Source organism: Coprinopsis cinerea (genome assembly GCF_000182895.1).
Source record: "Coprinopsis cinerea okayama7#130 chromosome 4 map unlocalized cont3.4, whole genome shotgun sequence".
Lineage (NCBI taxonomy): Eukaryota > Fungi > Basidiomycota > Agaricomycetes > Agaricales > Psathyrellaceae > Coprinopsis > Coprinopsis cinerea.
Window position 1 is genome coordinate 249,704 of NW_003307541.1, and position 12,867 is coordinate 262,570.

The following is a 12,867-nucleotide window of genomic DNA, read 5'->3' on the forward strand; positions in this document are numbered from 1 at the left end:
ATTATTTCAGGCCGACATCAATTTTCCCATCAATGGCACCCTCTGGTAACAGAATCCGAATCGGGAAGACGCTAGATCACATGACTCTTGTTGTTCTGTGAACGTGCGGTTTGTCCAGGACCATCGACCACCTCCGCCCATTTCATAACCAGCGAATGGAAAGACCGAGAACCCGTGGAGCTGTCCGAGCTGAGGTGCGGGCACAGGGAAGCAGTCACCCACAGTGGGTTGAATAATTTATTATTTGCCCAATTTCCTTCAGGGGCTCACGATGGATTGGTTCAGGACTCCTGCCTCCTCGCCTATTGCTCACAGCGCCCCTGTTAACGATGCCAGTGTGAAGATATTGTGCGTCCCACTTTGCATTTGAAAGACTCTCGATGAGCGCTGATGACTGGCAGCACCCCGCGTCAGGACCCCGATGCCGTAGGGGACGAAAAGCAAACCGAGATTCGCGATAGAATTGGGAGGAGTATGCTAAATGAACTCGTCACCTGCCCTTGCGATGCTTTCTTCAAAGAATACCTTCCTCCCCTTCCACCAGGATATCCGGCCTTGACCGCTCAAGTGTCTCGGATGTTAACCGAAAAAAAAATCATGACCACCGGCCTTTTCACTGCGTTTCGGAATATCACCCCAAGTGGCCTCAAAGCCCGATACGAACGGGACAAGGCCCATGCCAAACCGGGCCAAGTTGTGCCAGTGGTCAACGAGAAGACAATCTTCTCCTCGTTTGGAAAAATCGTCACCGAGATACGAAACTGTCTGCTCTGTATCCCTGGCCTTTATGTTAACCCTTTCCCCCTTGCTCTGTGCCCTGACACGTGGCTGGGCTCCGCTGTCAGCGGCGCCAACTTCAGAATCGACTGTTGTACCACTTCACAAGTGGACAGCGACGGCAAGCCCGACCTCGAAGGCAAAAGGCTTCACGTCAGGAACATCGTAACTCCAATGGAATGGAAAATCTCTTCTTCCGAAAGACGATCGGTCAGTACGATACCCACTTGCTGTCACAGTCTCAGTCTGTTCCTTACGACGGGTTGGTTACAGAATCGATTGCAGGTCACAGCTGCGGCTAACCATATCATGAACGACGATGTCCGCCGAATGTTCCTCTATGGTGTATGTTTTCGCTCATATGGTCCAACGCGGCAGCTTCTGATCGGCGATTTGCAGATATCCGTTGAGAATGAGAGAGTGACACTCTGGTATTACTCTCGCTCTCATTCCGTCATGTCGAAATCCTTCGACTTTGTTCACGTGAGCCTGTTTCGCATCGGGAAGAGGCGGTCTATTCACATTCCACACAGGAACCCCATCGATTGGTCGAACTATTTATCCGACTATTTTGCGCCAAAAAGGAGCAACTGGGGTTCGATCCCTGCATCTCCATCCCCAAGGCCGCCAATGGCAAACAGTTTTTATACAAATTGCCACCTACCCCAGAAGCGAAAGGCGACAAACCGAAAGGCAAGCGCCGATATTTTTTGACAACAGAGATAGTCGACGAGTACCGTTCCACTCGCATCGCTGGACGCTCCACCCGCGTATGGAAGGTAGTGGAAGTCAAGGGGTCGAGCCTTGAGCTTGTAGATCCCAACGCCGAGCCACTAATCCTAAAGGACGCCTGGATCACTCACGATGCTGACACCGAGAAGGAGATTCAGGACAAGGTTTTCGGCGACATCGAAAAATTCGCTTCACGCGATACCGTATGGGCCTCCGACGAATTGTTGAAAAAGTTTCCCAAGGCTGCACTTAAATCGTTCGAGAAGGCACTCGAAAACTACACCAACTACTTCTCGCTCATTCGACATCATTATGTGGGGAAACCAAACAAGGAGTTGTCAAAAGAGGCGTGTTGGACCGCTCTGGACGTCTTTTTCCAGGTGAAGCCTGAAAGACCGCAGACGACGACATCAACCCAACGATCGGGTGACAAGAGCGGTTCGAACAAGAGAAGCGTCACAAAAGATGGCGACATCCTGAAGCAAAGAGAATATCGGGCGTTCGAGAGCAAGCGACGCTGTTTCTTTGTATATGAACTCGTCTGCACGCGCGTAAGCAATCTCCCTACATTGGGAGACGCGATGGACGTGCTTTACCAAGCCTATTATGGTGCGTCTGTCGCCTGTGGTTGTCCTTAGTCTTGGTCTAACCTCAGTCAAGCGTTGATGATGATGTTCTGCGCTGGGTGGATCCACAGAGATATTAGCCACGGCAATATACTGGCGTATAAGACCCCGGATGGTCAGTGGCAAGTCAAGCTCTCCGATCTGGAATATGCCAGGAAATTCCCTCCGGAGGATGGTAAGGTCCGCACTGACCCTAAAACGGTGCGTCGCTCTTGGGCTTGCAGTTATGTTGCAAAACGTGACAGTCGTTTTCACTTCTAGGGAACGCCATACTTTATGGCTCACGAGCTCCTGGCATCTGCGGTACTTTATGAGCCAAAGACTACCAGGCCCACGAAATATTTCGCCCCTGGCGAGATATTACCCGAGCGCGAGCCGAAGCAGGGCCTTAAACGGGCCGTTATGCACAACTTGCAGCACGATCTGGAATCTATATGGTGGATGGCGCTGTGGCTCTCCACCATGCGAACGGACCTTCAAGACGCATACTATGCTGCTAAACCGATCTTCCAAGGCTCGATTACCCTCTCCACGGAACGCTACAACTGCTTCACGCTCGGATTCGGGGATGAGTTCCAGGCCAAGATGGATCCGTCTCTCCAAAACATCATCACTGAACTTGACGAGCTCCGAGATCTTCTGCTCTCGGAGTACAGGGGACGCCATCCAGACGACGCCTGCGACCTGCGGAAGTACAGCGATGCTTGCGCCGGCTTCCTCAATTTCTTTGCCTTCATTAATCCATCGGTGGGAACATGGGGCCCGCTTGCTCTCAAGGACCCATCATGGCTCGCCGACCCCAAGCCAGAGGAGGAGGAACCTTCTCGAATCCAACCCGAACCCGCCGACCGTTCCACTGCAGTTGCCGAGCTCGAAGCGTCGCGATCGAGGACGACCTATTCAATCCAAGAAGAAGCCGAACCGGTGCTTTGATTTTGGGGACGGGGTCTGGTGTTTTTCTAAAGCTTTCGATTGTCCTTTTTGCCTTTTTTTTTCGCTCTCGTTGTCCTGCTTTGTTCTCGCTATCCGTTTTTGCTGTCCCTCGCTTGCTTTTTCAACCTCGCTTTCTCGACGTGTGACACCATCACCTACCGTTGTAGTCGTAGAATCACTTTCGTTGTCAAAAACTTGTAGTAATGTGGACCGTATGTCAGTGAATGGCCTTTACCTCACTCATTTCACCTCATGATCTTCCTGGACATGCTCAATTTTATATATAGTGACCCACTCGATCGTCGCAGCCTTGGCCTGCTACTTGCTGGCGGCTTGGGTACATACACGACCGTAAACCTCTCATCCTCGTGCCCTTAGACACTGGCGTTCCGTTGCCTCGTTCCCAGTTCCCATTCGTTTACGTTGTAGGTCCGTAGCTGTCGTGGTGGAATTTTGTCTGACGCAGCCCGTACTAGATCTCTGTCGAAGGACATCAACGTACGCACAGCTCCTGAACTGCAACTGTTGATACCCAACGTAGAATAATTGAATTGGATCTGACGTGGAACGTGGTTGGAACTAGAATTTGAGATACAGCATTACATGTACCTTACACAGCTAGAGTACGGGGTCGAGTGGGGGAATGGAGGACAGTCACGAATGGGCTCTAACGACAACTACTTACATTCGACGTGCCCTTGTGCACAAAAATACAGTTTACATTCAACGACCCGTTACCGCTTCCTTCAAAAGACTGACGATCTCTTCTCTACCCTTTTCGCGCGCAATGTCGAACGCCGTTTTCCCCCAGCCATCCACCAGCGCGGGGTCTGCTCCGTTCCGCAACAGGAAACTAACCATCTCCGGAGCCCACCATCGACTGCATCGAGCAGAGGAAACCCAGGTAGGTCCCAGTTACCAGGATCGTTCACATCCGCACCATTATCCAGCAGGTATTGGGCAATCGCGAGGTGGCCCTTATAGGCTGCCCTCGCAAGGGGGGCGGTTCCACGGTCGATACGCGCCCCATTCTTGACCAGCAGTGCGACCATGTCAGGAGTGTCACCGTATCGGGATGCGGCATAACCCAGGGGAGCAATGGCGTCGCCGGAGATTATGTTTGGATCGGCACCCAGGGAGAGAAGGTGTTCGATGAACGCTTTGGGAGCCGCCCCTCGAAGGGCGAGTGCCAGAAGTGTCCCTTCTCGCTCATGGAATTCGGTGATGCAGGATGGATCCCTGGCGTAGATGAGGGTTAAATGTCTCGATGGAGGGGCTTAGCGCCGCCCCACGAAAAGCCTTGTCGTCGAGGTGGTCTGGATTGTGTGTGTCGAAGAGATGCTTGATGATTTCGTCTCTCCGGCACAGTGCAGCTTCATAGAGCACTCGGATAAAAATGAGATGGTAATTTCATCGGGGAAGTCGGATAGAATGGTTTTGAGGGTGGAGAGGTCGCCGTTGGCGTAAGCGTCAAGGGCTTTATCGTGCGACATGACGGGTATAAGTCAAGCTCCTGATCACCGCGCCTTTCAAATTGTGGGTTACCTCTGAGCGGTGATGTTTCGATGGAAGCACCCACATTGGCGCAAATTGACCCACGATCTCCGTCATCATGAGTATTCATGCCACCAGTTCGACCATTCCCACTTGCCACCTCTAATTGATGGTTGCGTGCAGTAGACTCCTGGCCAAAACAGTGACATGATTACGACGGGCGCTTAAATCAGCGCTTACCCTGGTTCAAGTTAAACCGAACCAATAATGGAACCAGTCAAGCCTGACTTGAATTTAGCCCCCCTGTATCTGTTCTGGAGGGTGAGACGAGTACTCAGAGCTTAGATCTTCACTGTCGGCGTCAGTCCTTGTGATGTGGACTCCAGAAACATCACTCGCAGTTTCAGCCACTCAATGGCCTCTCATCTTAAACATTCTGACGTAAGTCCATACGAAAGATACACATGCTAATCAGCTGGTATACTTCCTTCCTGTTTCATTTTCTTGTTAAGAGATACCCGCAGTCCAAGTAGAACAAATGCAGGCCCGGGTAACGTTGGGCGATATCGCAGCGGCAGAGGTGTCACGTTGGAGCTGCAGACGGTCACTTGGCCTGGGCCATAGCCGAGACCGAAGGTTAGGCTACTGTGAGTACTGCTATGTAGTACGCCGCTCAGCGTCACGGAAAGATTTGGCAACGGTTGTTTTTGGGTTGTTTTCAACCAAACTTCATCGCCTCTCAGGCTCGGCTTTCGGTGAATGCCGTGAGATTTTGACTCCGCTTGAACAGATGTCAGGGGCTGTTCTGTCTCTAAACGGGCGGTCGCGTTGTGTTCATCGACGACAGCGACGGCGACGATGCGGTAGAGGCAGTAAGGACCAGAATTTGGTTTGGAAACTTTACTAACAGTACTTTAGTGGCCAATGACCATGACATCAGTCAGCAATGCGCGAAATTCAATGTCGACATCCTGGAAGAAGCCTCATATGTCCTCTGGTGCATTTGGAAGGATAAGAAGTCTCTCCCAGCGTGTATTTCTGCGCTAGCTGAAGACAAGGGGCTCTATGAAACCCTTAAAGAAGCCCACAGAACCAAAAATTATCAATGTATTCAAACCTGGGGTGCGTATTCTCTCGTTTAGCTTGATGGGAATATGCTAATTAATTGACCAGAGGAAGGTCGAAACGCGTCGTTCGACAGCGTTGAAACCAAGGTAGACCGGTTCCTGAACGAGCTGCGTCCGGATATGCTGCGCCTTGTCGATGGGGAGATCGCATTGCCCTCTTGGAGACCGCCGAATGACTTGGACGAGGAGGTCGTGCAGCATCTGGTTGGGTTGCGCATTCCGTCGCTCAAGGGGAAGCCCAACATTCTTCTCCATGACCTTGGAGCATTTCAAGAAGACAAAGTTCTCCAGGATAGGCTGAAGAACATCTTCATGGCCAATAACCACACGTACGTGCATATATAAATTTGACGCATCTGTTTGAGCTGACACGCCACTCTAGGTTCCTCGTGAACACTTCTGGTTCGGGAAAGACGCGTATCCTGTTGGAAGGCCTCTGCCAGAACTGGGGATTCTACTTTACGTCCCTGGTGGACTCCAGCTTACTCGGTTCAACCGACGTCCAGAACGCCATTAGCACCCACGTCCCAGATACGCCAGGTTTCCGCGCCGAACTTCCCCCTGCAGGCACCAAGACCTACGAGGACAGTCTCAAGCGCAACCGCCAGATCGCCAGCCGCGTCTTTCGACAAGTTCTTCTCGCACGACTGCTGCTATTTCACCTTTTCGTCACGACAATGGACCGTTCGACTCCACCTCAGACTCTCAGGGAACGATGGCTGCTCCTTCAACTCCAACCGTGCTTGCTCAACCCGCGCGTGTGGGACATCTTCCATCACCTTGCGCGCGAACTTTCGACCGCCTCCGACGCGTATCTCAACAGCCAGACCGAAACGTTACTCAGCGAAGTTCGCAGCATCCTGTCCCAGGACGGCCATATGCCCTTCTTTTGCGTGCTGGATGAGGCGCAGCACGCAGCAACACAGCACCTGCCTGCCTTTCGCTCGGACCACAACGGCGCGCACCGGCCCATCCTGCGTGAGATAGTTCGCGCTTGGGAAAGCCAGTGTGCGGGGCAAGGTGTGTTCATGGTGGTCGCTGGTACCGGGATTTCCAAGGACGTCGTTGACCAGGCCATGGCGTCTGCTATCATGAAGGACTCGCGCTACCGCTGGTGTTCCGATACAGGGGCATTTGACAGTATTGAGGTGCAGCAACGGTATCTGCGCAAGTACTTTCCGCCCAAGTACCTGGGGACCAAGTCTGGTGCCCGCTTGCTGGAAAGGGTCTGGTATTGGTTACATGGAAGGTATGTTCAACATCTTTCTTGATGGCGCTTGCTCAACAACACCCCAGGCATCGCTTTACAGCAGGTTATGTTTCCGAGGCCATATCCGACGGCTTTCAGAGGCCTCACACACTTCTCAACGCCTATATTCGACACTTTTCCGAATTCCGAGTGACGGATGCGCAGGCGTTTGTCGATGCCGAGCCACCGCTCCCCCTTCCTGTGTTTTCCCAGCTCAAACTCGACTTTTCGAAGCTGAAGAAAAGTACGTTTCTCCATTCGCGCCTGTGACCCCCTCTGATGCATGCTAGACTCCGATATGCTCAGCACCATTCATCAACTTACGACGCACTACCTCATGCGGTCTGTTCTACCTGTGACCCTGGGGAAGGATGAAGCCATTTACGTCGAATATGGCTTCGCTCGGTTCGTCGACTCGGAAACCAAGACTGTGGCAGTGGACGAACCCCTCGTGCTGCTCGCTGCGACGCACTGGATCAACAAGCACCACCGCTCCAGCTACAAGTACTTTGCGAAGCAAATCGGGATCCATGAGACCACTTCGAACGGTTTCGAAAACTACATCGCCTACTGCATCGACATGGCCTTCTCGTCGGCAACTCCTCGCGCTGTCAATTCTGTGTTTAATTTCGTCGGAGAGCCACCACTTTGGACAAACCAGACCGCCGAGCTTGTTGCTGTCCACCGAGTCCAGACTGGGGGCGAGTTCGAATCAAGTATAGTCAAGCACTGCGCCTCTTGTGGCCCGTCTGTCACCCTGGGCCTGAACGCCGAAACCCCGGAGGAAACGTCGAGTTGGCTCGAGTGTCGAAAGTACGCACCGATGTGCTTTCCTCACAACTTGATGGGCCCTGACGTTCTCTTCGTTCTTCGCCTTGAGGACCAATCTTTGGTTTGGGTCGCGTTACAGGCGAAGTATAGCCAAGGGAAGAACGGTTCTCTGGTCCGCTCTTCCTTGCGAAAAGCGATTAAAAGTGTGACGCCGTCCGAGTTCTTTATGGATAAGGTAAAGTTGTCAGTCTGTCTGCTTGTGCTGACTGACTGATTCTTCTTTAGGACGGCATCCGATACATGCCCCCTTGCCATCCCACACTATTTGAGGATACCCTAAAACACTTAAAAGCCTTGCCCAGTCGTCGCCTAGACGCGGGTGCTTACAGCCTCTTGCGCGTCATCGTTTCTTTTCCCGCCGACCCCAAACTCAAGCGGGCCTTGGAAGAGGATCCGGACAAGGAGGGGCACCCCATCGCTTCATTGAACATGAAGCTCATTAAGCAGATCACAGAGAAGTTGTCTCCCGTCAACTTTCTGCAGACGCTAGAGGACCCGATCCAAAAAGACAAGAAAAAGCGCAAGCGCGCTGCTGCTGCTGGCAGTCCTGCCCCGAAAAAGAGGTTGAGGTTGAAGATCTAACTTGGGGCACATCTATCCTCGTTATTTATTATCCTATCTTTAATGCCTCTGTACACCCTACTTGGAACTACCTATGTACTCTGGATGCCCACCCTCTTACCCCGCTTCACGCCACTGTTCCTGAATCGCGTATGTAAACTGTACATAACCGCCGTATCCCCATCCCAACCGGCGGCATCACCCAATTGGTTCTCCTTAGTGGGATTAGGGGTTTGATGGCAAGTATTGACGCGATTTTTTTTTCCGGGCCCTGGCCGTCGACGTGGACCTGTTTTCCTTCCAACCTTGAGGTTGGATGTCGAGGATTCTAGGCCAGTAGCACGTTGCGCAACTCATGGTGCGTTCTATTTGTGTTTTCAGGGTCCTGCCTCGTTTAAATGACATGGTTGATTCCATATCTACCCCGCAGTTCCCCTAGATATCGATATCAGACTTGAACCCGAGCTGCCAGACCGTCCAAAGCACGGCTTTAGAGGTGGTTTTTGCTCAAAGTCATGTTCCAAAACGCGTCAATGAACGCGTCTCGCGCGTTTCATCAGGTGCGTTGACCCTGTCCTCTTCCTTCCTCCGTTTAATCAGTTTTGACGATTTTCAGTATGATCCAGGTCTACAGTTTCCAATGTACCCGGAGCAGGTACCGACGGTGCTGAGCAACGACGAGTGTTCTCGTCTACCCCCACCCCCAGCGCATTTGCGTCATCCCGGAGGCACGCCCTCGATCGCGTATCCGATGGCGTACCCGCCCAATTTTGTGAGTTGCTTTCCGATCGTTTTTGACTAATCACGATGGAGGCATTTTGGAAATTGATTCAAAATTGATTGTAAAATTTTTCAACTCCTCGACGATGTTGCTCGTAGAATGGCGTCTCTAAAATGTTCAAACCACCAGCAGCCCTGTCGGAAGGGCCACCGCTAGTAAGTTTATTTTGCGCTTTGAGCGGGGTCAGGTTGCTGAGATGATGTGGGTTGCGTAGCCGACCAGGATTATCAGCTCGACGATGCAGCATGCAGAACCGCATCTACCCTTCTTTGGACCCAATGGGAGGGTCGCAGAACGGCCTTCAGATGGCTCAGGACAGGTACATAGCTCACTCTTTGTCTCGATAACACCCTCTGACCAGTGTACAAGATCTCCACCGCTCCGTCGAGTCTGAGGACGTGCGCGGGAATGGGTTGCAATGCCGTCTTCCCTGCCCAGTATCCTCACCTTCGGTGCGGACGCTGCAGAACGAACAACATACCACGAAGGCCAGAGCTCAGGGGCGTGCTCACCAGTGCTCAGCTTGGGACCCTGCGACAGGCGCGACCGACACCGAACGTTGGACCACCGCGACACAATGGCCCGCATTTGACGACTTCGATCCCGCCACCCTCATCGTATATGAGGCCTCCACCCATTCCTGCCAGCGTCTCAGCCGCTGTATCACCACCAGTTACGATCAAGACCGAACCCGTCAACGTCCCGTTACCCCCGCCGAGCATCGACGCTCTCCTCGCCGATGTACGTGCTTGCAGCAGTGTCTTTACGACCCCTCTGATGATATTTTCCAGGCGCCCGCGGACGAGCCAACGAAATCCACCGACAGCGAAGACGACCTGGGCGAAATTGATTTTTCCTACCCAGAGGCGTCGACGTCCCCAGCCGTTACAGATATGAAGCCTTTGGTGATGACGATCATCGAATCAACGCCGCGGAAGGATCGGGCCAGCCCCATCCACCCTTCTCGCCCTCCAACGACGCACAAGGGTATCCACTCTCGCTCAGCTAGTGGAATGGTACCTGTGGCCAACCACAAGCGGAGAAAGGTGTCGCACTCAGGGCCTGGAATCCCTTCGCCCCTGTCGCAAGAGCTCGCATATCCCCACGCTCAAGATTCTTCCACACCTCGTACATGCTCGACTCCGGAATGCGCCAATCCAGTTGACAATCCCAATGCCGTCGGAACAGGGCGTTGTTCCAGTTGTATCATCAAGGACTGGAAGTCGAAGAAGGCGAGGGCGTTTGACCAGGCAAATCGGAAGAAGGGTCGGTCGGTTAGTTGGGCGGAGAATATCGCTGAGGAGAGGGTGTTTGTGAAAGAGAGTGACGAAGAAGGTGATATCGAGATGGTTGATTCTGCGGAAGAATCCCGGGATGTCCGTACCCCGCCGTCACCGACATCGCCCCAACCATCACTCAAGCTGAGGATTCCTAAACTCGAGACCGTATCTCCCACGAAGCTCAAGATCAAGCTCAATCTCGCCAGCCTGAACCTTTCACCTGTGAAGTCTACCATCACCGGCTGGGACAGCGACCTTAGCGATCTCACTGAGCTGTCGTCAGAACCTGAAGGCTCAAGTGACGAAGTAGGTGTCGCTTCCGATGCCGATTCATCGAGCTCGGAGGAGGACGTAAGTTGATTGTTTCTGACGAACTTTCTCAGTGAGCTGATTAGTTGGTGATGTAGATACCGCTTTCCTTGGTATTGAAAGAGAAAGCAAAGCCTAAACCTACCCTGAAGATCCGCATCCCATCACTAAAGGTTCAACCCGCCTCGACTTTGCCCACGCCCACACCAACGCCTCCACCTGCATCCTCCGACTGTACGCCTACACCCAAGCCACTGCCAGCCCCTTCTGAAGCTCCGCAATCGCCTATGCCTGCATCCTCGACATCGCGTCTTGTTCCTGCTTCCAAGATTGCAGCTCAAATCCTCGCCGACGGAGGTAGATGGTGCTCAAATGCACCGAAATGCAAGCAGGTCCTTCACCGAGAATATCAATGGAAAACTTGCGTGCTGTGTCGTGCCAAGACGAGAGAGTACCAACGCAAGCGCCAGAATCTGCAAGGGTCCCACAGGCACCTTGAAATGGAGCTGGCGATATTCAAGGGACTGGCGGGTGGGTCGTCCACAGAATCATCGTCGATCAGTGTTCCCTCCGAACCGACATCCGGCTCTGGAACGAGGCCGACATCTTCAACCAGTGCCTCGGCTCCTCTCCCTACCCCCACCTCTGCCTCGCCAATGCCACGTCCCACCTCTCGCGATGATTTTGACCTTGCCGCCTATGCCGATGTTACCGGGCAGCAGCTCGTTCCTGGTGCTCGACTTTGCTCCGTTAAGCAATGTGCTCATATCCTTCCGTCCAAGGAGGAATACCCCCGGAGGATGTGCTCCCGTTGTCGCAAGCGAAGCAATGATGCGCGGGTGAGGAGGGAGAAGCTAACGCCTGACCCCGCTGAGGCTGCTCGGGGACAACAGGAGTACATGGCATGTTTGCAGGCGATCAACGTGAGTATCTTTATCTACTGCACCTGACTATTCTGACAATCTGCCATCCTCTAGAAACGTAATGACGGTCGGTGTCTGAGCATTGACTGCGGGGTGTGCCTAGATACTGGGCTACTATTTGCGTACTGCCAACAGTGTCGGACGCGGGCTGTACGAGCATTGAGGAGACATATGAAGAAGGAGGGCGTGAGCGTTGAGGAGATCGAGTCGTTCATGTCGCGTATCGATATCTTGACCCAGAAAGCTCGGGTTGATGGTGCTGGTAGCAAGACGTTTGGACTTGCTTCGCAAATCTCGTCGAGGATATCGTCGTTAAAGCAGGGTTCTCCAAAGCCCAAGGTGCGCCCATCTTCATTCATCCTTAGGTTGTTAGCTGATGATGTAAATTCATTCTTACTAGCCTCGCCCGCCTACCCCGTATCCCGAGTACAAAGGACTGGACGCGCTCCTCGAAAATTTCCGAAAACTGAGCAAAGATTTCTTCGAAGCCCAGATCGTACACTACGCTTGCAAGCTTCCCCATTCGGGTTCCGCTGTCGAACGTGAACACCCACAGAAAAGCGGCACCGACGATCAGCGAGATGTCCAAGCCGCCGCATCACCGGACAAGGCGGAAGTGAAGCAGGAAGAAGGAACACCTGCCGGAGCCAAGCCTGACAATGACTCCGCGGACTTGTCAGCGACTCTCTTCTGTTTCGACGGCGAGTTCACCAAAGTCGCGATGGACTTTGACATCGTTTCTCGAAAGCATGCTGTCGATCAGATGGTCAATCGCATCAAGAAGGAAAGCCAGCAGGCTGCTCAGCTGCTATTTGGGTTCGTCTTTATCCTTTCCTCCCCGGGGCCAGCTTTGACGATCCTGTCTCAACAGACCAAAGCGTTTCGTCTCTCTTTTCGACTACGGCATGGTCACTCGATTCGTTTGCGCTCGAGAATGCAGGATCGTCTGTCCGTCCCCGACACCTGGTGGACCGCCTGAGGAGCGGACCAAGTTGATGCAGGGTGAACTCGAAGTTGCTGTCATTGTTGATCGTTCCCATCCATTCTTCCCTGGAGAACGTACTGTTGTCCGGATGCGGTTGATTGGGTGAAACGATATTGTATTTAGTTCGTGCCAGATCTCTTCGCTTTTGTCAAAGTAAATACCCATCTTGATACTTGCTAATCTACTTATAGCTGCGTAATGTCCTTTGGTTTTCAGTAACGTAAATTTGATTTATGCTACAGTTACTTTCTTGGGCGGG

General features: G+C 52.8%; 4 protein-coding genes across 4 annotated transcripts; 3 read left to right on the top strand and 1 right to left on the bottom strand.

Moving 5' to 3' along the window:
• Positions 1-271: 271 nt before the first annotated feature.
• On the top strand, positions 272-3,311 carry CC1G_02621 (other/FunK1 protein kinase; the record flags this gene model as incomplete). Its single annotated transcript, XM_001840106.2, has 7 exons — positions 272-348; positions 402-987; positions 1,051-1,122; positions 1,177-1,260; positions 1,311-2,118; positions 2,170-2,336; positions 2,397-3,311. 7 exons carry the CDS (start codon positions 272-274, stop codon positions 3,066-3,068), a joined length of 2,466 nt encoding a protein of 821 aa, XP_001840158.2. The 3' UTR covers positions 3,069-3,311.
• Positions 3,312-3,791: 480 nt separating this feature from the next.
• CC1G_02622 (hypothetical protein) lies at positions 3,792-4,561 on the bottom strand (the record flags this gene model as incomplete). Its single annotated transcript, XM_001840107.1, has 3 exons — positions 3,792-3,898; positions 3,943-4,307; positions 4,455-4,561. 3 exons carry the CDS (start codon positions 4,559-4,561, stop codon positions 3,792-3,794), a joined length of 579 nt encoding a protein of 192 aa, XP_001840159.1.
• Positions 4,562-5,420: 859 nt separating this feature from the next.
• CC1G_02623 (hypothetical protein) lies at positions 5,421-8,351 on the top strand (the record flags this gene model as incomplete). The annotated part of the gene is made up of 7 exons (XM_001840108.2): positions 5,421-5,425; positions 5,503-5,684; positions 5,736-6,018; positions 6,072-6,938; positions 6,986-7,182; positions 7,229-7,944; positions 7,995-8,351. 7 exons carry the CDS (start codon positions 5,421-5,423, stop codon positions 8,349-8,351), a joined length of 2,607 nt encoding a protein of 868 aa, XP_001840160.2.
• An 873-nt stretch (positions 8,352-9,224) lies between these two features.
• Positions 9,225-12,714, top strand: CC1G_02624 (hypothetical protein; the record flags this gene model as incomplete). Its single annotated transcript, XM_001840109.2, has 9 exons — positions 9,225-9,266; positions 9,326-9,430; positions 9,481-9,563; positions 9,627-9,852; positions 9,903-10,742; positions 10,799-11,623; positions 11,678-11,962; positions 12,024-12,439; positions 12,495-12,714. The coding sequence occupies 9 exons, from the start codon at positions 9,225-9,227 to the stop codon at positions 12,712-12,714; spliced, it is 3,042 nt and encodes a 1,013-aa protein (XP_001840161.2).
• Between the last annotated feature and the right edge of the window lie 153 nt (positions 12,715-12,867).